Source organism: Pleurodeles waltl, chromosome 3_1, assembly GCF_031143425.1.
Source record: "Pleurodeles waltl isolate 20211129_DDA chromosome 3_1, aPleWal1.hap1.20221129, whole genome shotgun sequence".
In the NCBI taxonomy this organism is placed as follows: domain Eukaryota; kingdom Metazoa; phylum Chordata; class Amphibia; order Caudata; family Salamandridae; genus Pleurodeles; species Pleurodeles waltl.
Window position 1 is genome coordinate 24,874,029 of NC_090440.1, and position 22,112 is coordinate 24,896,140.

General features: G+C 51.4%; 1 protein-coding gene across 1 annotated transcript in view; it reads left to right on the forward strand.

Annotated features, from left to right (window-relative positions):
• LOC138283713 (F-box/WD repeat-containing protein 7-like) overlaps window positions 1–22,112 on the forward strand; it is a 334,239-nt gene that overhangs the window by 94,950 nt on the left and 217,177 nt on the right. Inside the window, exon 13 of the mRNA XM_069221757.1 lies at window positions 12,936–13,049. Within this exon, the coding sequence (XP_069077858.1) occupies window positions 12,936–13,049 (114 nt within the window). The remainder of the gene's footprint in view (window positions 1–12,935; window positions 13,050–22,112) is intronic.

Consider the following 22,112-nt stretch of genomic DNA (forward strand, 5'->3'; position numbering starts at 1 on the left):
ACGTAGCCCATCCAGGGAAATGCTTGAGTACAAGAAAAGAGAATGAGCTACAACTAATGCTCACTGTTGTCTACAATATAAACAACCAGAGAATCAAGATAACATAAATACGAAAAATGATATTTATTACATATGTATGTACAAAAACATGAGAACGCAATAATCAAAGATATAAAAATATTTACATATTCACAAGGAAAGACACAAACACTTATATATAATGAATAAACAAAGACACAATGTTACACAAAACAAGAGACAACAGATATTAAAGACATAAAATACAGGTGTTACAATGGATTATGAATTGAGTCACAATTGAGTCACAACATGTCATTAGTATGAACACTGTTAAGGCTCTAAGAAGAAGAATTGTACATTTAATTTACATCTTACTATACCTTGGACAATTTGGATTTTCTTTTGCCCATGCTATGTCTTTAATATCTGTTGTCTCTTGTTTTGTGTAACATTGTGTCTTTGTTTATTCATTATATATAAGTGACTAACAATTAAACCGACAGAACCTTCAAGAAATCCACGTCATCAACACCAGTAGTTTTTTATCTTCCTTACAGTTGAAATTGGCAACTCCCCTTGGGTTTTTCATCCCACGAATTAGACATCAGGACGACTTTGGATGTTTCCCAGCAGCTGGTACACAAACAGGACTCTTTTCTTCTTAGTTCAATAGCACTCCTTGTTCTTGCCAAAGTATCTTCCCGGACCTCACTATCTCTAATGCACAATTTGCCTTAACTATGTGTAGAATCACACAAATGCACCTGCAAAGAAAAAAACATTGCAACCCAAGCAGAGTTCCACAGGGAATTTAAACACGAAAAACTAAGGGCCTGATTTAGATCTGTGCGGAGGGACTGTTCCGCCACAAATGTGCCAGATATCCTACCCGCCATATTACAATCCTCTCACGTGTGAGATGGAGAATTTCCCTCATCAGAGATCTAAATCAGGCCCTAAGTGCTTTAGGCGTTTGGTTGTGGTAGCTCAATAAAACAGTCAATGCGCGTTCGATATACATGATTATAAGTGCATCTTGTAATTATAAATGAGAGTAATAATTATAAATGAAACACAAATATATGAAGATGCAATAAAGCAAAATAAATCAAAATCATAGATACAAATGTGAACGAGTGCTACAGTTTTGTGTGTTAAAGTTAGACATCATAACACATGCACAAGAGCCTCTAGTCTTGTACCGCGAATGCACCTGCAGAAATACGATTGGATGCTCCTGTTTACACGGTAACGTTACACCACACAATATACATGCTAAGGGTTCATTATTATGTTACTTTTGTAACGTGTGAGGGTATATAGCCATTATTATGTGTCACTACGCCCAGAAGGCCTTTTTCAGGTGTGACCGGGAGCGATGGTCCTTCTTTTATCTCGGCAGCATGGAGTATCCAAGGAAACATCACGCAACACAGGAAGTGCTCAAAAGGCAGTGTGCCCTCTTACTATAATCGTTCCTACACTCCCCACCCAGATGAAGTGCAGTTTTTACACTGCACTGTGTTGGTTTAACACTTTAAATGTTTCTACAAGGGAGTGGGCGAAATTGTGTAATTCTGTGTCATGTAAAACACACCTATCAGGACATACCTCGTGTACAAAAGCCCTATATCCGTGGAGTCCACCTGGCTCCAGGAGAAAATGTGTCTCTGGTGTTGCACACCTCTGTACCCGCAAGGCTTTTTCTGCACAAATGAATCTCTTGTGGGTGAAGATCATGGGTAAAGTGTATAACCGCCGGCGTAAACGTATTACGCGAAATACACAAACGTCCTGGTGAGAAATGTGAATTGATGTGCCATGTAGCTAATGCACTAAATACTGGTGGGCTCACGCAGGGCAGCAGTTGCTGGGAGTCCAGGGGCGCCGGTAGAGAGAGGAAACATCCCTAGGCCCCGGTGGTCTGTAAATGCCCCGTCCGGTGCTGTTAGGGGTATTAACACCTGGCACTGACCGCTCCCCAGTGCTCTGGCCTCTGAGAAGATGGTTCCCAACTAGACGCGCACAGAGAAGGGCGACTGCACTCTACACACAGACGTTGTGCTAAATCCGTGTCTGCACGGCTCGTTTCTTTCACAACGTGCCCTTGACTGCCCCTCGCTGTGCCATCTTGCTGTCGCCAGGGCTGGGACGAGGGGCTGAGTTCAGGGTTCCCTGGCCACAGGGCCAGCTGCAGGCCGCCTTCCGGTGCCCCCGACATTACCAGGGTTGGAAGGCCAGCCGACCTTGAGGCAATGTGAACCTCTGGATTGAAACAGCAATGAATGTTGTCAAATGGCCGCATTCTTCTGAGCATCACCAGGGCAGGCTTGTCCTGTCCTTCTCCCTGGCCCTCCCCGGCCCCTTGGAGATCTGCAGGGACCACCGGCCAGGTCCGGAGGTGGCCTGCAGCGTTTGGAGGTAAGCAGCAAAGGTTGCCCAATGGCACCTTCCCGTCCATGGCTCGCTGGAGGGCAGCAGAGCTGAGGACATGGAGGTCTGAATCCTGTTGTGGGCAGAGGTTGGCACCAGAGTCTTCCTCTCCTAACAGTTACCGAAGTTGAGAAATACAGTTGCCAGGAAGAATAGGCATTCAGTTTAAATAAAACCACGAATTATTTCAGTAAGCTGCTGGCACTAATATCATAACCATGGACTCAGAAGAAAGGAGGGGGGGCTCTATTTGTCGCAAAGATTTGTCTTCCTTTGTCAGTACTGCTGATTCCAGGGAAGACAAATCAAATCAAATCAAATCAAATCATTAACATTTATAAAGCGCGCTACTCACCCGTGCGGGTCTCAAGGCGCTAGGGGGGAGAGGGGGTTACTGCTGCTCGAAAAGCCAGGTCTTGAGGAGTCTTCGGAAAGCGGAGTGGTCCTGGGTGGTCCTGAGGCTGGTGGGGAGGGTGTTCCAGGTCTTGGCTGCCAGGTAGGAGAAGGACCTCCCACCCGCCGTGGAGCGTCGGATGCGAGGGACGGCAGCGAGTGCGAGGCCAGAGGAACGGAGGAGACGGGTAGGGGCGTAGAAGCTGAGGCGACGGTTGAGGTATTCGGGTCCCTTGTTGTGGAGGGCTTTGTGTGCGTGGGTGAGAAGTCGGAAGGTGATCCTTTTGCTGACTGGGAGCCAATGCAGGTGTCTCAGGTGTGCGGAGATGTGGCTGTTGCGGGGTACGTCGAGGATGAGGCGGGCCGAGGCGTTTTGAATACGTTGCAGGCGTTTTTGGAGTTTAGCGGTGGTCCCAGCATAGAGGGTGTTGCCGTAGTCCAGGCGGCTCGTGACGAGGGCGTGGGTCACGGTTTTTCTGGTGTCGGCGGGGATCCAGCGGAAGATCTTGCGGAGCATGCGGAGGGTGAGGAAGCAGGCGGAGGACACGGCGTTGACTTGTTTGGTCATGGTGAGAAGAGTGTCCAAGATGAAGCCGAGGTTGCGGACGTGGTCTGAGGGGGTCGGTGCGGTGCCAAGGGCGGTGGGCCACCAGGGATCGTCCCATGCGGTCGGGCTGTTGCCGAGGATGAGGACTTCCGTTTTGTCCGAGTTCAGCTTTAGGCGGCTGAGCCTCATCCAATCTGCGACGTCCTTCATGCCGTCTTGTAGGTTGGTCTTAGTGCTGGCGGGGTCCTTGGTGAGGGAGAGTATAAGTTGGGTGTCGTCGGCGTAGGAGGTGATGATGATGATGTTGTGCTTGCGTACGATGTCGGCGAGGGGGCTCATGTAGACATTGAAGAGTGTCGGGCTGAGCGAGGAGCCTTGAGGTACGCCGCAGATGATCTCGGTGGGGTCTGAGCGAAAAGGTGGGAGGTAAACTCTTTGAGAGCGGTTTGAGAGGAAGGAGGCGATCCAGTCCAGGGCCTGGCCTTGGATCCCGGTGGAGCGGAGGCGGGTTATTAGGGTGCGGTGACAGACGGTGTCGAAGGCAGCCGAGAGGTCGAGGAGGATGAGGGCGACTGTTTCACCGTTGTCCATCAGGGTTCTGATGTCGTCTGTGACTGAGATGAGGGTGGTTTCAGTGCTGTGGTTGGTTCGGAATCTGGTTTGTGAAGGGTCGAGAAGGTTGTTGTCTTCCAGGAAGTTGGTAAGCTGTTTGTTGACGGTCTTCTCTATTACCTTGGCAGAGAAGGGGAGGAGCGAGATGGGGCGGAAGTTTTTCAGGTCGCTTGGGTCAGCCGTAGGTTTCTTTAGTAGGGCGTTGACTTCGGCGTGTTTCCAGCTTTCGGGGAAGGTAGCAGAAGAAAATGAAGAGTTGATGATGTCGTCGGCTTTATTGAAGATGAAGTGAGGGCAGGGGTCCGATGGGGCACCGGAGTGGATAGAGTTCATGGTGGTTTTGGTTTCTTCAGTGTTGATGTGGGTCCAGGCGTTGAGGGTGGTGGCCGGGGGTGTGGGTTCGGTGATGCTTGGTTGGGTCTGGTGTCCGAAGCTGTCGTGGAGGTCGGTGATCTTGCGATGGAAGAAGGTGGCGAGGGAGTTGCACAGGTCTTGTGAGGGCGTGACTGCGTTGGGGGTGGAGAACTCTTTAACGATGCTGAAAAGTCTCTGCTGTTGTGGCTGTTTTTGTCCAGTCTGTCGGTGAAGAAATTCCTTTTGGCTGCGCGGATCAGGTGGTGGTGTGCGCGGGTCGCGTTCTTGAGGGCGGTCATGTTGTCAGCGGTGTGGTCCCTGCGCCAGGTTCTCTCGAGGGCACGACAGGTTTTCTTCGATTCCTTAAGGGTGTCAGAGAGCCAGAGAGGTTTTTTGGTATTGTCCTGTCGATGCGTGCGTCTGAGGGGTGCAAAGTTGTCTGCGCAGTTGGTGATCCAGTTCGTGAGGCTGAAGGCTGCGTCGTTGGGGTCGTCGGTGGTGAGGGTGGGTTGGTTGATGGTGAGCGCGGAGAAGAGCTGTTCTTCGGGGATTTTGTTCCACTGTCGACGAGGGATGGGTTGAGTGCGGAGGTGGTGGGTCTCGCATCGGAATGTGAAGTGGACACAGCTGTGGTCGGTCCAGTGTAGAGCGGAGGCGTGGCTGAAGGAGACGTGTTTGCTGGCAGAGAAGATGGGGTCAAGCGAGTGTCCGGCGATGTGGGTGGCGGTGTTCACCAGTTGCTTGAGGCCGAGGTTGGCGAGATTGTCGAGCAGAGCGGTGGTGTTGAGGTCGTTGTTCTGTTCCAGATGGAAGTTGAGGTCGCCTAGGAGGATGTAGTCCGGCGAGGCGAGGGCGTGCGGGGAGACGAAGTCGGCGATGGAGTTGCTGAAAGGGGCGCGCGGTCCGGGGGGACGGTTGATGAGGGATCCTCTGAGGGTGGTCCTGGGGTCGGTGCGAATCTGGAAATGCAGGTGTTCAGCGGCGAGGGGGGTGTCTTCGGTGGAGGTGGTGACGCTGATGGAGTCTTTGAAGACGATGGCGATTCCTCCTCCTACTTGGTTGGTGCAGTCTTTCCTGGAAATCTTGTAGCTTTCGGGGATGGCAGTGGCGATGTCAGGGGCCGAGGAGGCGTTCATCCAGGTCTCCGTGATGAAGGCGACGTCTGGTGCTGTGGAGTCCAGGAGGTCCCAGAGTTCAACGGCGTGCTTGTGGATGGATCGAGCGTTGACCAGGATGCATTTGAGGTGGTTGATGGTGCGTGGGCTGGTGGTCGTGGTAGTTGCGTGGTGGAAGATGCGTTTGCAGGAGTGGCAGGTGAAGGGTCCATGGGTGCGTTTGGGGTGCGCTTGGAAGCAGGTGTTGGAGCGCCCTGGGTTGAGGGCGTGGAGGGTGGTGGGGTTGTAGCTGAGCAGCGGGGGTTGGGAGAGCTGGGGACCAGGGGTCGTGGCGCTGGGCGCGGGCCAGGCGCGGACGGGCGCAGACGGGCTTGCCTCTGGCACGGTCACGCAGCGGCCGCCATAAGAGGGAGGAGGGGGGAGGGGTCAGCTGGGGGCGAATGGGAGCTGGGGGGGCGAGGGCGTGCAGGAGGTGGCGGCGGGAAAGCGGAAGGGAGGGGGGGACAGGTAGAGGGAGAAGAGCTGGGGGAGGGGGGTTTATGGGTGGTGAGGGGTGAGTTTTAGGAAGTTTAGGAGTTTAGGGAGAGAGATAGGAGTAAGGTTGGGAAGATAGGGGAGGGGGTTTGTAGAGGTGGGTGAGGGTGAGAGGTAGAGAGAAAGGATAGGAAGATAGGGGTGGTAACGGAGGGGGTGGCGAGTGGGGGGGAAAGATAGAGAAATAGGTAGATAGGAGGAGGTGGTGAGTGAGGGAGATAGATAGTGAGATAGAGAGATAGGTAGATTGGTAGATAGGAGGAGTGAGGGAGGCAGATAGCGAACGGGGTAGATAGGGGTGATACAGAGGGGGAGGCGAGTGAGGGAGAGAGATGAGACAGGGGCAGGAGGGCAGGCGCGGGGAGAGCAGAAGACGGAAGACGAAGAAGCAGAAGAACAGAAGACAGAAGATGAAGAGCAGAAGAAAGAAGCAGAAGAACAGAAGACAGAAGATGAAGAGCAGAAGACAGAAGACGAAGAAGAGAAGACAGAAGACGAAGAACAGAAGACAGAAGACCACAGAAGAAGGTACAGGAGACGGAGAGCAGAAGACAGAAGACTACAGAAGAAGATAAAGAAGAAGAGGAGCGCAGAAGACAGAGAAATACAGATGAAGGTGAAGAAGAGGAGCGCAGAAGACAGAAGAGTACAGATGAAGAAGGAGAAGAGGGGAGGCGAGCGGCAGAGGAAGGAGCCAAGAAGAGGGACAGAGAAGAAGAGGCACACGCGGGTCGCGGTGCAGAGGAGAGGCTGAGAAGCACACAGATGAAGAGAGAAGACGGGGAGCAGGAGCGAAAGAAGAGTACAGAAGAAGATTACAGAAGAGGAGCGAGGAGGAAGAACAGAGAAGGAGAAAAGAAGCAGGAGAGAGGGTGAGTAGCGTGGGGCAGGGCGAGGGGCTGGGAGGTGGGGGGTACTTACTGCGAGGTTGCTGGGCGGTCTCAGGAACCTGGAGGAGCTGGAGGAGCTGCAACGGCAGGGGGAGCGACCTACCCTTGGGGTAGGGGGGGGACATATTCATTAGTGCCGTGATGGCACATTCTGTAGTCCACTGATCGCACATTCTGTAGTCCACTGATGGCACGTTCTGTAGTCCACTGATGGCACATTCTGTAGTCCACTGATAGTCCACTGACGGCACGTTCTGTAGTCCACTGACGGCACGTTCTGTAGTCCACTGGCGGCACGTTCTGTAGTTCATTGACGGCACGTTCTGTAGTCCACTGAGGGCACGTTCTGTAGTACACTGACGGCACGTTCTGTAGTACACTGATGGCACGTTCTGTAGTCCACTGATGGCACATTCTGTAGTCCACTGATGGCACATTCTGTAGTCCACTGATGGCACGTGGCACATTCTCTAGTCCACTGATGGCACATGGCACATTCTCTAGTCCACTAATGGCACATTCTGTAATCCATTGATGGCACATTCTGTAGTACACTGATGGCACATTCTGTAATCCACTGATGGCACATTCTGTAGTACACTGACAGCACGTTCTGTAGTCCACTGACAGCACGTTCTGTAGTCCACTGATGGTACATTCTGTAGTCCACTGATGGCACGTGGCACATTCTCTAGTCCACTGATGGCACATGGCACATTCTCTAGTCCACTAATGGCACATTCTGTAATCCATTGATGGCACATTCTGTAGTACACTGATGGCACATTCTATAATCCACTGATGGCACATTCTGTAGTACACTGACAGCACGTTCTGTAGTCCACTGACAGCACGTTCTGTAGTCCACTGATGGCACATTCTGTAGTCCACTGATGGCACGTTCTGTAGTCCACTGATGGCACATTCTGTAGTCCACTGATGGCACATTCTCTAGTCCACTGATGCACGTGGCACATTCTCTAGTTCACTAATGGCACATTCTGTAATCCACTGATGGCACATTCTGTAGTACACTGATGGCACATTCTGTAATCCACTGATGGCACATTCTGTAGTACACTGATGGCACATTCTGTAATCCACTGATGGCACATTCTGTAGTACACTGATGGCACATTCTGTAGTACACTGACAGCATGTTCTGTAGTCCACTGATGGCAGAGTCTGTAGTCCATTGACGACATGTTCTGTAGTCCACATAGCAAGTCCTGTTGTCCACTGATGGCACATTCTCTAGTCCGCTGATGGCACATTCTGTAGTCCCCTGATGGCACGTGGCACATTCTCTAGTCCACTGATGGCACATGGCACATTCTCTAGTCCACTAATGGCCCATTCTCTAGTCCACTGATGGCACATTCTCTAGTCCACTCGTGGCACAATCAGTAGTACACTGACAACACGTTCAGTAGTACACTGACAACACGTTCAGTAGTACACTAACAGCACGTTCTGTAGTCCACTGATGGCAGAGTCTGTAGTCCACTGACAGCATGTTCTGTAGTCCACATAGCATGTTCTGTCGTCCACTGATGGCACATTCTCTAGTCCACTCATGGCACGTTCAGTAATACACTGACAGCACGTTCTGTAGTCCACTGATGGCAGAGTCTGTAATCCACTGACAGCATGTTCTGTAGTCCACATAGAACGTCCTGTCATCCACTGATGGCGCATTATCTAGTCCACTGAGGGCACATTCTCTAGTCCGCTGATGGCACATGGCACATTTCTCTAGTCCACTGATGGCAAATTCTGTAGTCCACTCATGGCACGCTCAGTAGTCCACTGTCAGCACGTTCTGTTGTCCACTGATGGCACATTCTCTAGTCCACCGATGGCACATTCTCTAGTCCAATAATGGCATATTCTGTAGTCCACATGGCATGTTCTGTAGTCCACTGATGGCACATTCTGTAGTCCAATGATGGCACATTCTGTAGTACACTGACGGCACGTTCTGTCGTCCACATGGCACATTCTGTTGTCCACCGACGGAACGTTCTGTGGTCCACATGGCACTTTCTGTAGTATACTGACGGCACATTCTGTAGTCTACATGGCACGTTCTGTCGTCCACTGATGGCACATTCTCTAGTTCACTGATGGCACATTCTGTAGTACACTGATGGCACATTCTCTAGCCCACTGATGGCACATTCTCTAGCCCGATGATGGCACATTATCTAGTTCACTGATGACACATGGCACATTAAGTAGGCCACTGATGGCACATTCTGTTGTCCACAGATGGTACATTCTGTAGTGCACTGATGGCACATTCTCTAGTCCACTGACGGCACATTCTCTGGTCCTCTGATGGCACATTCATTAGTCCACTGATGGCACATTCTTTAGTCCACTGATGGCATATTATGTAGTCCACGTATGGCACATTCTCTAGTCCACTCATGGCACATTCTGAAGTACAGTGACAGCACGTTCTGTAGTCCACGGATGGTACATTCTGTAGTACACTGATGGCACATTCTGCAGTACACTGATGGCACCTTCTCTAGTCCACTCATGGCACATTCTCTAGTCCATGGATGGCACATTCTGTAGTCCACTCCTGGCACATTCTGTAGCACACTGACGGCATGTTCTGTAGTCCACTGATGGCACATTCTGTAGTGCACTGATGGCACATTCTTTAGTCCACTTCTGGCACATTCTGTAGCACACTGACGGCATGTTCTGTAGTCCACTGATGGCACATTCTTTAGTCCACTGATGGCACATTCTTTAGTCCACTGATGGCACATTCTGTAGTCCACTGATGGTACATTCTGTAGTACACTGATGGCACATTCTAAAGGTACCATTTTCAAACTTACAATTCAAAAAACAACTTCACTAAAAGATGTATTTTTATATTGTGAGTTCGGAGAGCCCAAGCTCCATATCTCTATCTGGTCCCAATAGAAAATTACACTTAAAAGATATTTCAGGGCAATCCCATGTTACTATGAGAGGGATAGGCCTTGCAACAGTGAAATTCGAATTTAGCAGTATTTCACTGTCAGGACATGTAAAACACACCAGTACATGTCCTACCTTTTAAATGCACTGCCTTGGACTTACTTTAGGGGTGACTTGCATGTAGTAATAAGGATGGTTAGGCCTGGCATGTGGGTACACTTGCCAAGTCGAATTGGCAGTTTAAAACTACACACACAGACACTCCAATGGCAGGTCTGAGACACGTTTGCAGGGCTACTAAGGTGGGTGGCACAACCAGTGCTGCAGGCCCACTAGTAGCATTTGATTCACAGTCCCTGTGCACATATAGGGCACTTTACTAGAGGCCTACGAGTAAATCAGATATGCCATTCATGGATAAACCAAGACAGTGCAGACCGGTAGCGGTTGCACTGTAGTACTGGTCAGAAGTGGTAAAGTGCCCAGAGTCGTAAAGCCAGCAAAAACGAAATGCAGCACAGGGTCAAAAACAGGAGGTCAGAGGTGCAAAGTTTTGGGCTAACCCTGCAAAAAGGGCCATTTCCAACATATGTGTTGATGACCGGCCTTGGCACAACAGACTTTGTGGCTGTGCCGTGGGCTGCAGCGTGGGAAGCAGGCACCAGCCTGGATGTTAGCCTCCGGATTTTCAAGTGAAAAGAAATTACATTTCTTTATTATGCATGAACACCTCTTAAAAGTGATGTATAGAATGAATGAAAAATAATGTCATTGTATTTTCATAACTTATAAATTCCTAAAACAGTTGTTACAATATTTTATAATTAAATAATGTTATATTTTTTGTTTTTTTAAAACATGAAGTTATGTCAATTTATATTTTTAACTATATTAAATAATTTAATTGTGACATTATTTCCAATGGGGTTTTATTTTTAATCCTTACCTCTAATATTCTCTATTGGAGGGTTTTGCAGTGTCAGGGTATCAGTGGTCCTCCATGTGTGGTGCTAGACGTACCACTACTTTTTTTTGGCAAGAATAACTTACGTTCATAAATTTAGCTCCATCCCCTTTTTTGGGGTTGGAGACTTGTTTGTCTACACTTCTGAGTACATTTACACTCATTTCTTAAACATCCTTAAGTAGTAAATTTCCTCAACAGTGTAAAGTAAATTACACATCCAAATTACTCACCGGTGTAAGGTGCCTTTGTCAATAGCCTCAACTATGTTGGCCCTCCTGGCCTTCCTATGTTTGCCTGACCACCCTTTCTAGTCCGCTGTCGTGACGAGGTTGTAAAACGTTTGACGAACATGCTTCTGCCAAGGCCTCTCGTTGTGCCTCGATGGGACCTTAACTCGGTTCTCACAGCTTTGAAGTGCATGTCGGCTTGTGATCACTTCTGTGTGCTGGGTCAGTGAGCTGCAGGCGCTGTTAGTGCAACCTCCGTACACTCCTTTCTTTCATTCTTTCTTTTTCTTTCTTTCCTTCTTTCTTTCCTTTTTTCCTTTTTTCTTTCTTTCTTCTTTCTTTCTTTCTTTCTTTCTTTCTTTCTTTCTTTCTCTCTTTCTCTCTTTCTTTCTTTCTTTCTCTCTTTCTTTCTTTCTTTCTTTCTCTCTTTCCTCCTTCCTTCCTTCTTTCTTTCTCTTTCCTTCCTTCTTTTCTTCCTTCTCTCTTTCTTTCTTTTTATCTCTTTCTCTTTATTTCTTTATTTTTATATCTTTCTCTCTTTCCTTCTCTTTCCTTCTTACTGTTTTCTTTCCTTCTTTCTGTTTCTTTCTTTCTTTCCATATTTCTTTCCTTCTCTCCTTCCGTTTTTCCTTATCTCTTTCTTTCCTGACACATTAGTGCGGAGAACCTGGGGTTCCTTTCTGCCAAAGATTGACCCTTCCACACGGGTCGCCGTTCCTAACATTCTCTCTCAATGAGCTCTCTCAAAGGAGGAGCCGAGGCTCCACTGGTGTGATCTTAAGATACCCTCAGTTTTTACACAGAATTCACAGGGGACACCAGCTCTGGGTGGTCTTTGCTGATTCTAAGAAGGGTAGGTGGTGCAGAAATGGATCCTGTACAGGTGGAGTGTGTCCCGTACCCTGACCAAGAAGCAACCCCCTGAGGGCCGATGAGCTCCCTCCACCGGAGCCAGTGCCGCCTGGCGAGGGGTGTTCCTGTTCTAGACATCTGCCAGGCTGCAACGTGGGCATCGTATGTACTTTCTCCAAGTATTACTCTCTAGACAGCAGAGTCCTGGCTCCGTCCTGCAGGACCTTTTACAAGAAGCCCACTCCGCAGACCCTCTGCCTTCTGGAAGGTACTGCTTGGGTACCTAGTTCGAAGGTAAGGAACGCACAACTCTAAGTAGTTTGTTCTTATGAATAATGCAAACCGCAGATAGCCCTTCATCCTCCAAGTTCTGCGGAGTGGACTCTTGTACGTTAAAAAGGAGGTCCCAGTTAGTTTTGGCGCACTGTGGCCTCCAATTTGTCATGATTTATCCATTGCTGAGGACGCAGAGGAGGGCAGAACAAACCTCAGCGTGCAGGGGTATTGCCTGCCTGCGGCTGCATGCCATTACTTACAGGGTGCCGCGATGCCCAATAGCACCATCTGCTGCCCCACAGGAGCAACGGCTGTTGAAAATCTGTATCCAGTCTGGTGCTGGGACTATTCTAAAGGTGAGATACCTTCAGCTAGATAGAGCATCCACCAGAAAGAGCGTTACTGAAGGTAAGTAACTTGTTCTGTGAGAACATTCTGTTTTACATTGATAAATACAACCTATCACAGATATATGTGATGGGTCGGTACTTGAATGAATGAATGAAAGGAAACTTATTAAGCGCATTATGCCATACACACATGCGTGCACATGCAAGCTAAACATTCAATCCCCACGCCAACCCCTAAAGCATCTCTTCTGTAAGCCAAGCCTTCAGTAGCCCTCACAGCAGAATGTATGCCAACCTGCCAGCCTCTCCTGATGCCCGCTTGCATGGTCTGCCAGGCCTGTTGGCCTCATGGTGCCCGCCTGTCGTGGTCACTGCATGTGCTGCCTATCTGCTGGTGAACAGGCTCTGTTTCCCTTTCCAGATCTGGAATATTCGACTGGGCGTCTGCTCCAGGACATTATTCGGACACAATGGCCCCGTCTGGTGCTTGGCTCTGGCAGACGGGCTTCTTGTCAGCGGATCGCAGGATACCAAGGTGAGCCCGGAGCTGGGGACTGGAAACTGGCAGAGTGTGCCAGCTGTGGAGGGGGTGGGAGAGAGCAAGGGAGGCCTGGGAAGGAGGTGTTAGAGGGGAGCTGGAACCGTGGAGGAAAGGGGCAGAGGAATATGAATGAAGGAACATGGGGGAGTGCTCAGGAGTGATGGAGAGGGTGGTGTGAGGGATGTATAGAGAGATAGAGGGGGTATTGTGAGGGATGGAGAGGGGAGGTTGAGGGATGTATAGAGAGATGGAGAGGGGACTGTGAGAGATGTATTGAGAGATGGAGAGGGCAGTGTGAGAGATGGAGTGGGGGTGTGAGGGGTATATAGAGAGATGGAGAGGGCAGTGTGAGGGGTGTATAGAGAGATGGCGAGGGTAGTGTGAGAGGTGTATAGAGAGATGGAGAGGGGAGCGTGAGGGATAGAGAGGGGCATGTGAGGGATGTATAGAGAGATGGAGAGGGCAGTGTGAGGGGTGCATAGAGAGATGGCGAGGGTAGTGTGAGAGGTGTATAGAGAGATGGAGAGGGGAGTGTGAGGGATAGAGAGGGGAGTGTGAGGGATGGATGGGGAGGGGAGGGGGATGGATGGAGAAGGAAGTGTGAGGGATGGATGGGGAGGGGAGTGTGAGGGATGGAGAGGGAAGTGTGAGGGATGTATAGAGAGATGGAGAGGGGACTGTGAGGGATTGAGGGGGAGTGTGAGGGATGGATGGAGAGAGTGTGAGGGATGTATAGAGAGATGGAGAGGGGCCTGTGAGAGATGGAGAGGGTAGTGTGACGGGTGTATAGAGAGGTGTAAAGGGGACTGTGAGGGATTGAGAGGGGAGTGTGAGGGATGGATGGAGAGAGTGTGAGGGATGTATAGAGAGATGGAGATGGGTCTGTGATGGATGTATAGAGAGATGGAGAGGGGAGTGTGGGGGATGTATAGAGAGATGAAGAGGGGAGTGTGAGGGTGGAGAGGGGATTGTGAGGGATGAATGGCAAGAGATGGAGAGGGCAGTGTGAGGGGTGTATAGAGAGGGGAGTGTGAGGGATGGAGAGCGGGGTGAGGGATGGGTGGAGAGGGGATTGTGAGGGATGGATGGCAAGACATGGAGAGGGCAGTGTGAGGGATGGATGGAGAGGGCAGTGTGAGGTGTGTATAGAGAGATGGAGAGGGGAGTGTGAGGGACAGAGAGGGGAGTGTGAGGGATATATAGAGAGATGGAGAGCGCAGTGTGAGGGATGGAGAGGGGAGTGTGAGGGGTGTATAGAGAGATGGAGAGGGCAGTGTGAGAGGTGTATAGAGAGATGGAGAGGGCAGTGTGCGGGGTGTATAGAGAGATGGAGAGGGCAGTGTGAGGGATGTATAGAGAGATGGAGAGGGCAGTGTGAGGGGTGTATAGAGAGATGGAGAGGAAAGTGTGAGGGATGTATAGAGAGATGGAGAGGGCAGTGTGAGGGATGTATAGAGAGATGGAGAGGGCAGTGTGAGGGATGTATAGAGAGATGGAGAGGGCAGTGTGAGAGGTGTATAGAGAGATGGAGAGGGCAGTGTGAGGGGTGTATAGAGAGATGGAGAGGGGAGTGTGAGGGATAGAGAGGGGAGTGTGAGGGATGGATGGGGAGGGGAGGGGGATGGATGGAGAAGGAAGTGTGAGGGATGGATGGGGAGGGGAGTGTGAGGGATGGAGAGGGAAGTGTGAGGGATGTATAGAGAGATGGAGAGGGGACTGTGAGGGATTGAGGGGGAGTGTGAGGGATGGATGGAGAGAGTGTGAGGGATGTATAGAGAGATGGAGAGGGGCCTGTGAGAGATGGAGAGGGTAGTGTGACGGGTGTATAGAGAGGTGTAAAGGGGACTGTGAGGGATTGAGAGGGGAGTGTGAGGGATGGATGGAGAGAGTGTGAGGGATGTATAGAGAGATGGAGATGGGTCTGTGATGGATGTATAGAGAGATGGAGAGGGGAGTGTGGGGGATGTATAGAGAGATGAAGAGGGGAGTGTGAGGGTGGAGAGGGGATTGTGAGGGATGAATGGCAAGAGATGGAGAGGGCAGTGTGAGGGGTGTATAGAGAGGGGAGTGTGAGGGATGGAGAGCGGGGTGAGGGATGGGTGGAGAGGGGATTGTGAGGGATGGATGGCAAGACATGGAGAGGGCAGTGTGAGGGATGGATGGAGAGGGCAGTGTGAGGTGTGTATAGAGAGATGGAGAGGGGAGTGTGAGGGACAGAGAGGGGAGTGTGAGGGATATATAGAGAGATGGAGAGCGCAGTGTGAGGGATGGAGAGGGGAGTGTGAGGGGTGTATAGAGAGATGGAGAGGGCAGTGTGAGAGGTGTATAGAGAGATGGAGAGGGCAGTGTGCGGGGTGTATAGAGAGATGGAGAGGGCAGTGTGAGGGATGTATAGAGAGATGGAGAGGGCAGTGTGAGGGGTGTATAGAGAGATGGAGAGGAAAGTGTGAGGGATGTATAGAGAGATGGAGAGGGCAGTGTGAGGGATGTATAGAGAGATGGAGAGGGCAGTGTGAGGGATGTATAGAGAGATGGAGAGGGCAGTGTGAGAGGTGTATAGAGAGATGGAGAGGGCAGTGTGAGGGGTGTATAGAGCGATGGAGAGGGGAGTGTGAGGGATAGAGAGGGGATGGTGACGGATGTATAGAGAGATGGAGAGGGCAGTGTGAGAGATGGAGAGGGCAGTGTGAGGGATGTATAGAGAGATGGAGAGGGCAGTGTGAGGGATGTATAGAGAGATGGAGAGGGCAGTGTGAGGGATAGATGGAGAGGGCGTTGTGAGGAGTATATACAGAGAGGGATAGGGCAGTGTGAGAGGTGTATAGAGAGATGGAGAGGGCAGTGTGAGGGATGGATGGAGAGGGCAGTGTGAGGGGTGTATAGAGAGATGGCGAGGGCAGTGTGAGGGGTGTATAGAGAGATGGAGAGGGGAGCGTGAGGGATAGAGAGGGGCATGTGAAGGATATATAGAGAGATGGAGAGCGCAGTGTGAGGGATGGAGAGGGGAGTGTGAGGGGTGTATAGAGAGATGGAGAGGGCAGTGTGAGGGGTGTATAGAGAGATGGAGAGGGCCGTGTGAGGGGTATATAGAGAGATGGAGAGGGCAGTGTGAGGGGTGTATAGAGAGATGGAGAGGGCAGTGTGAGGGGTGTATAGAGAGATGGAGAGGGCAGTGTGAGGGGTGTATAGAGAGATGGAGAGGGCCGTGTGAGGGATGTATAGAGAGATGGAGAGGGGAGCGTGAGGGATAGAGAGGGGCATGTGAAGGATATATAGAGAGATGGAGAGCGCAGTGTGAGGGATGGAGAGGGGAGTGTGAGGGGTGTATAGAGAGATGGAGAGGGCAGTGTGAGGGGTGTATAGAGAGATGGAGAGGGCCGTGTGAGGGGTATATAGAGAGATGGAGAGGGCAGTGTGAGGGGTGTATAGAGAGATGGAGAGGGCAGTGTGAGGGGTGTATAGAGAGATGGAGAGGGCAGTGTGAGGGGTGTATAGAGAGATGGAGAGGGCCGTGTGAGGGATGTATAGAGAGATGGAGAGGGCAGTGTGAGGGGTGTATAGAGAGATGGAGAGGGCAGTGTGAGGGATGGATGGAGAGGGCAGCGTGAGGGATAGATGGAGAGGGCGGTGTGAGGAGTGTATAGAGAGATGGAGAGGTCAGTGTGAGAGGTGTATAGAGAGATGGAGAAGGCAGTGTGAGGAATGTATAGAGAGATGGAGAGAGCAATGTGAGGGATGTATAGAGAGATGGAGAGGGCAGTGTGAGGGATGTATAGAGAGATGGAGAGGGCAATGTGAGGGATGTATAGAGAGATGGAGAGGGCAGTGTGAGGGATGGATGGAGAGGGCAGTGAGAGGGATGTATAGAGAGATGGAGAGGGCAGTGAGAGGGATGTATAGAGAGGTGGAGAGGTCAGTGTGAGGGGTGTATAGAGAGATGGAGAGAGCAGTGTGAGGGGTGTATAGATGGATGGAGAGGGGAGTGTGAGGGATAGAGAGGGGAGGGTGAGGGATGTATAGAGAGATGGAGAGGGCAGTGTGAGGGATGGATGGAGAGGGCAGTGTGAGGGGTGTATAGAGAGATGGAGAGGGCAGTGTGAGAGTTGGAGAGGGGAGTGTGAGGAGTTTATAGAGAGATGGAGAGGGCAGTGTGAGGGATGTATAGAGAGATGGACAGGGCAGTGTGAGGGATGGATGGAGAGGGCAGTGTGAGGGGTGTATAGAGAGATGGAGAGGGCAGTGTGAGCGGTGTATAGAGAGATGGAGAGGGCAGTGTGAGGGATGTATAGAGAGATGGAGAGGGCAGTGTGAGGGGTGTATAGAGAGATGGAGAGGGCAGTGTGAGGGGTGTATAGAGCGATGGAGAGGGGAGTGTGAGGGATAGAGAGGGGAGGGTGAGGGATGCATAGAGAGATGGAGAGGGCAGTGTGAGGGATGGATGGAGAGGGCAGTGTGAGGGGTGTATAGAGAGATGGAGAGGGCAGTGTGAGGGATGTATAGAGAGATGGAGAGGGTAGTGTGAGGGATAGATGGAGAGGGCAGTGTGAGGGGTGTATAGAGAGATGGAGAGGGCAGTGTGAGGACTGTATAGAGAGATGGAGAGGGCAGTGTGAGGGGTGTATAGCGAGATGGAGAGGGCAATGTGAGGGATGGAGAGGGCAGTGTGAGGGATGGAGAGTGGCCTGCGAGGGATGTATAGAGAGATGGAGAGGGCAGTGAGAGGGATGTATAGAGAGATGGAGAGGGCAGTGGGATAGAGAGGGGAGTGTGAGGGATGTATAGAGAGATGGAGAGGGCAGTGTGAGGGATGTATAGAGAGATGGAGAGGGTAGTGTGAGGGATAGATGGAGAGGGCGGTGTGAGGAGTATATAGAGAGAGTGATAGGGCAGTGTGAGAGGTGTATAGAGAGATGGAGAAGGCAGTGTGAGGGATGTATAGAGAGATGGAGAGGGCAGTGTGAGGGATGTATAGAGAGATGGAGAGGGCAGTGTGAGGGGTGTATAGAGAGATGGAGAGGGCAGTGTGAGGTATGGAGAGGGGAGTGTGAGGATTGTATAGAGAGATGGAGAGGGCAGTGTGAGGGGTGTATAGCGAGATGGAGAGGGCAATGTGAGGGATGGAGAGGGCAGTGTGAGGGATGGAGAGTGGCCTGCGAGGGATGTATAAGGAGATGGAGAGGGCAGTGTAGGGGTGTATAGAGAGATGGAGAGGGCAGTGAGAGGGATGTATAGAGAGATGGAGAGGGCAGTGGGATAGAGAGGGGAGTGTGAGGGATGTATAGAGAGATGGAGAGGGCAGTGTGAGGGATGTATAGAAAGATGGAGAGGGTAGTGTGAGGGATAGATGGAGAGGGCAGTGTGAGGGATGTATAGAGAGATGGAGAGGGCAGTGTGAGGGGTGTATAGAGAGATGGAGAGGGCAGTGTGAGGTATGGAGAGGGGAGTGTGAGGAGTGTATAGAGAGATAGAGAGGGCAGTGTGAGGGGTGTATAGCGAGATGGAGAGGGCAATGTGAGGGATGGAGAGGGCAGTGTGAGGGATGGAGAGTGGCCTGCGAGGGATGTATAGAGAGATGGAGTGGGCAGTGTAGGGGTGTATAGAGAGATGGAGAGGGCAGTGGGATAGAGAGGGGAGTGTGAGGGATGTATAGAGAGATGGATAGGGCAGTGGGATAGAGAGGGCAGTGTGAGGGGTGTATAGAGAGATGGAGAGGGCAGTGTGAGGGGTGTATAGAGAGATGGAAAGGGCAGTGTGAGGGGTGTATAGAGAGATGGAGAGGGCAGTGTGAGGGGTGTATAGAGAGACGGGGAGGGCAGTGTGAGGGATGTATAGAGAGATGGCGAGGGCAGTGTGAGGGGTGTATAGAGAGATTGAGAGGGGATTGTGAGGGATAGAGAGGGAGTGTGAGGGATGTATAGAGAGATGGAGAAGGCAGTGTGAGGGATGGATGGAGAGGGCAGTGTGAGGGGTGTATAGATAGATGGAGAGGGCAGTGTGAAGAGTGTATAGAGAGATGGAGAGGGCAGTGTGAGGGATCTATAGAGAGATGGAGAGGGCAGTGTGAGGGATGTATAGAGAGATGGAGAGGGCAGTGTGAGGGATGGATGGAGAGGGCAGTGTGAGGGGTGTATAGAGAGATGGAGAGGGCAGTGTGAGGGATGGAGTGGGAGTGTGAGGGGTGCATAGAGAGATAGAGAGGGCAGTGTGAGGGGTGTATAGAGAGATGGAGAGGGCAGTGTGAGGGGTGTATAGAGAGATGGAGAGGGCAGTGTGAGGGGTGTATAGAGAGATGGAGAGGGGAGTGTGAGGGATGGAGAGGGGAGTGTGAGGGGTGTATAGAGAGATGGAGAGGTGAGGGTGAGTTATGGATGGAAAGAGATGGAGAGGGCAGTGTGAGGGATGGATGGAGTGAGTGTGAGGGATGTATAGAGAGATGGGAGGGGCCTGTGAGGGATGTATAGAGAGGGCAGTGTGAGGGATGGATGGAGGGAGTATGAGGGATGTATAGAGAGATGGAGACGGGTCTGTGAGGGATAGAGAGGGGAGTGTGGGGGATGGATGAAAGGCGATGGTGAGGGCAGTGTGAAGGGATGTATAGAGAGATGGAGAGGGGAGTGTGAGGGATAGAGAGGAGCCTGTGAGGGATGTATAGAGATCGAGAGGGCAGTGTGAGGGGTGTATAGAGAGATTGAGAGGGCAGTGTGAGAGGTGTATAAAGAGATGGAGAGGGCAGTGTGAGGGATGTATAGAGAGATGGAGAGGGCAGTGTGAGGGATGGATGGAGAGGGCAGTGTGAGGGATGTATAGAGAGATGGAGAGGGCAGTGTGAGGGGTGTATAGAGAGATGGAGAGGGTAGTGTGAGGGGTGTATAGAGAGATGGAGAGGGCAGTGTGAGGGATGGGTGGAGAGAGTGTGAGGGGTGTATAGAGAGATGGAGACGGGTCTGTGAGGGAAAGAGAGGGGAGTGTGAGGGGTGTATAGAGAGATGGAGAGGGCAGTGTGAGAGATGTATAGAGAGATGAAGAGGGCAGTGTGAGAGATGGAGTGGGGGGTATGAGAGGTGTATAGAGAGATGGAGAGGGCGGTGTGAGGGGTGGATGGAGAGAGTGTGAGGGGTGTATAGAGAGATGGAGAGGGCAGTGTGAGGGAGGGATGGAGGCGATGGAGAGGGCAGTGTGAGTGATGGATGGAGAGAGTGTGAGTGATGATGGAGAGAGTGTGAGGGGTGTATAGAGAAATGGAGGCGGGTCTGTGTGGGATAGAGAGGGGAGTGTGGGAGATGGATGGAAGGCGATGGAGAGTGCAGTGTGAGGGATGGATGGAGAGAGTGTGAGGGATGCATAGAGAGATGGAAAGGGCAGTGTGAGGGATGGATGGCGAGAGCAGTGTGAGGGATGGATGGAGAGAGTGTGAGGGATGTATAGAGAGATGGAGAGGCAGTGTGAGGGGTGTATAGAGAGATGGAGAGGGCAGTGTGAGAGATGGAGTGGGGGGTGTGAGGGGTGGATGGAGAGAGTGTGAGGGGTGTATAGAGAGATGGAGAGGGCAGTGTGAGGGGTGTATAGAGAGATGGAGAGGGCAGTGTGAGGGATGGAGAGGGGAGTGTGAGGGGTGTATAGAGAGATGGTGAGGGCAGTGTGAGGGGTGTATAGAGAGATGGAGAGGGGAGTGTGAGGGATAGAGAGGGGAGTGTGAGGTATGCATAGAGAGATGGAGAGGGCAGTGTGAGGGATGGATGGAGAGTGCAGTGTGAGGGTGTATAGAGAGATGGAGAGGGCAGTGTGAGGGATGTATAGAGAGATGGAGAGGGCAGTGTAAGAGATGGAGTGGGGGTGTGAGGGGTGTATAGAGAGATGGAGAGGGCAGTGTGAGTGGTTGATAGAGAGATGGAGAGGGCAGTGTGAGGGGTATATAGAGAGATGGAGAGGGCAGTGTAAGGGGTGGATGAAGAGAGTGTGAGGGGTGGATAGAGAGAGTGTGGGGGTGTATAGAGAGATGGAGACGGGTCTGTGAGGGATAGAGAGGGGAGTGTGAGGGATGGATGGAGAGAGTGTGAGGGATGGATGGAGAGAGTGTGAGGGATGTATAGAGAGATAGAGAGGGGAGTGTTCGGGATGTATAGAGAGATGGAGAGGGCAGTGTGAGAGGTGTATAGAGAGATGGAGAGGGGAGTGTTAGGGATGTATAGAGATATAGAGAGGGCAGTGTGAGGTGTATAGAGAGATGGATAGGGCAGTGTGAGGGATGGGTGGAGAGGGCAGTGTGAGTTATGGATGGAAAGAGATGGAGAGGGCATTGTGAGGGATGGATGGAGAGAGTGTGAGGGGTGTATAGAGAGATGGAGAGGGCAGTGTGAGGGGTGTATAGAGAGATGGAGAGGGGAGTATGAGGGGTGTATAGAGAGATGGAGAGGGGAGTGTGAGGGATGGATGGAAAGAGATGGAGAGGGCAGTGTGAGGGATGGATGGATGGAGAGAGTGTGAGGGATGTATAGAGAGATGGAGATGGGTCTGTGAGGGATAGAGAGGGGAGTATGAGGGATGGATGGAGTGAGTGTGAGGGATGTATAGAGAAATGGAGACGGTCTGTGAGGGATAGAGAGGGGAGTGTGAGGGATTGATGGAGAGAGTGTGAGGGATGGATGGAGAGAGTGTGAGGGGTGTAAAGAGAGATGGAGGCGGGTCTGTGAGGGATAGAGAGGAGAGTGTGAGGGATGGATGAAAGGCGATGGAGAGGGCAGTGTGAGGGGTGGATGGAGAGAGTGTGAGGGATGTATGGAGAGATGGAGACGGGTCTGTGAGGGATAGAGAGGGGAGTGTGAGGGATGGATGAAAGGCGAGGCAGAGGGCAGTGTGAAGGATGGATGGAGAGAGTGTGAGGGATGTATAGAGAGATGGAGAGGGGAGTGTGAGGGATGGATGGAGAGAGTGTGAGGGATGTATAGAGAGATGGAGAGGGGATTGTGAGGGATGGATGGAGAGAGTGTGAGGGGTGTATAGAGAGATGGAGAGTGGAGTGTTAGGGATGTATAGGGAGATGGAGAGGGGCCTGTGAGG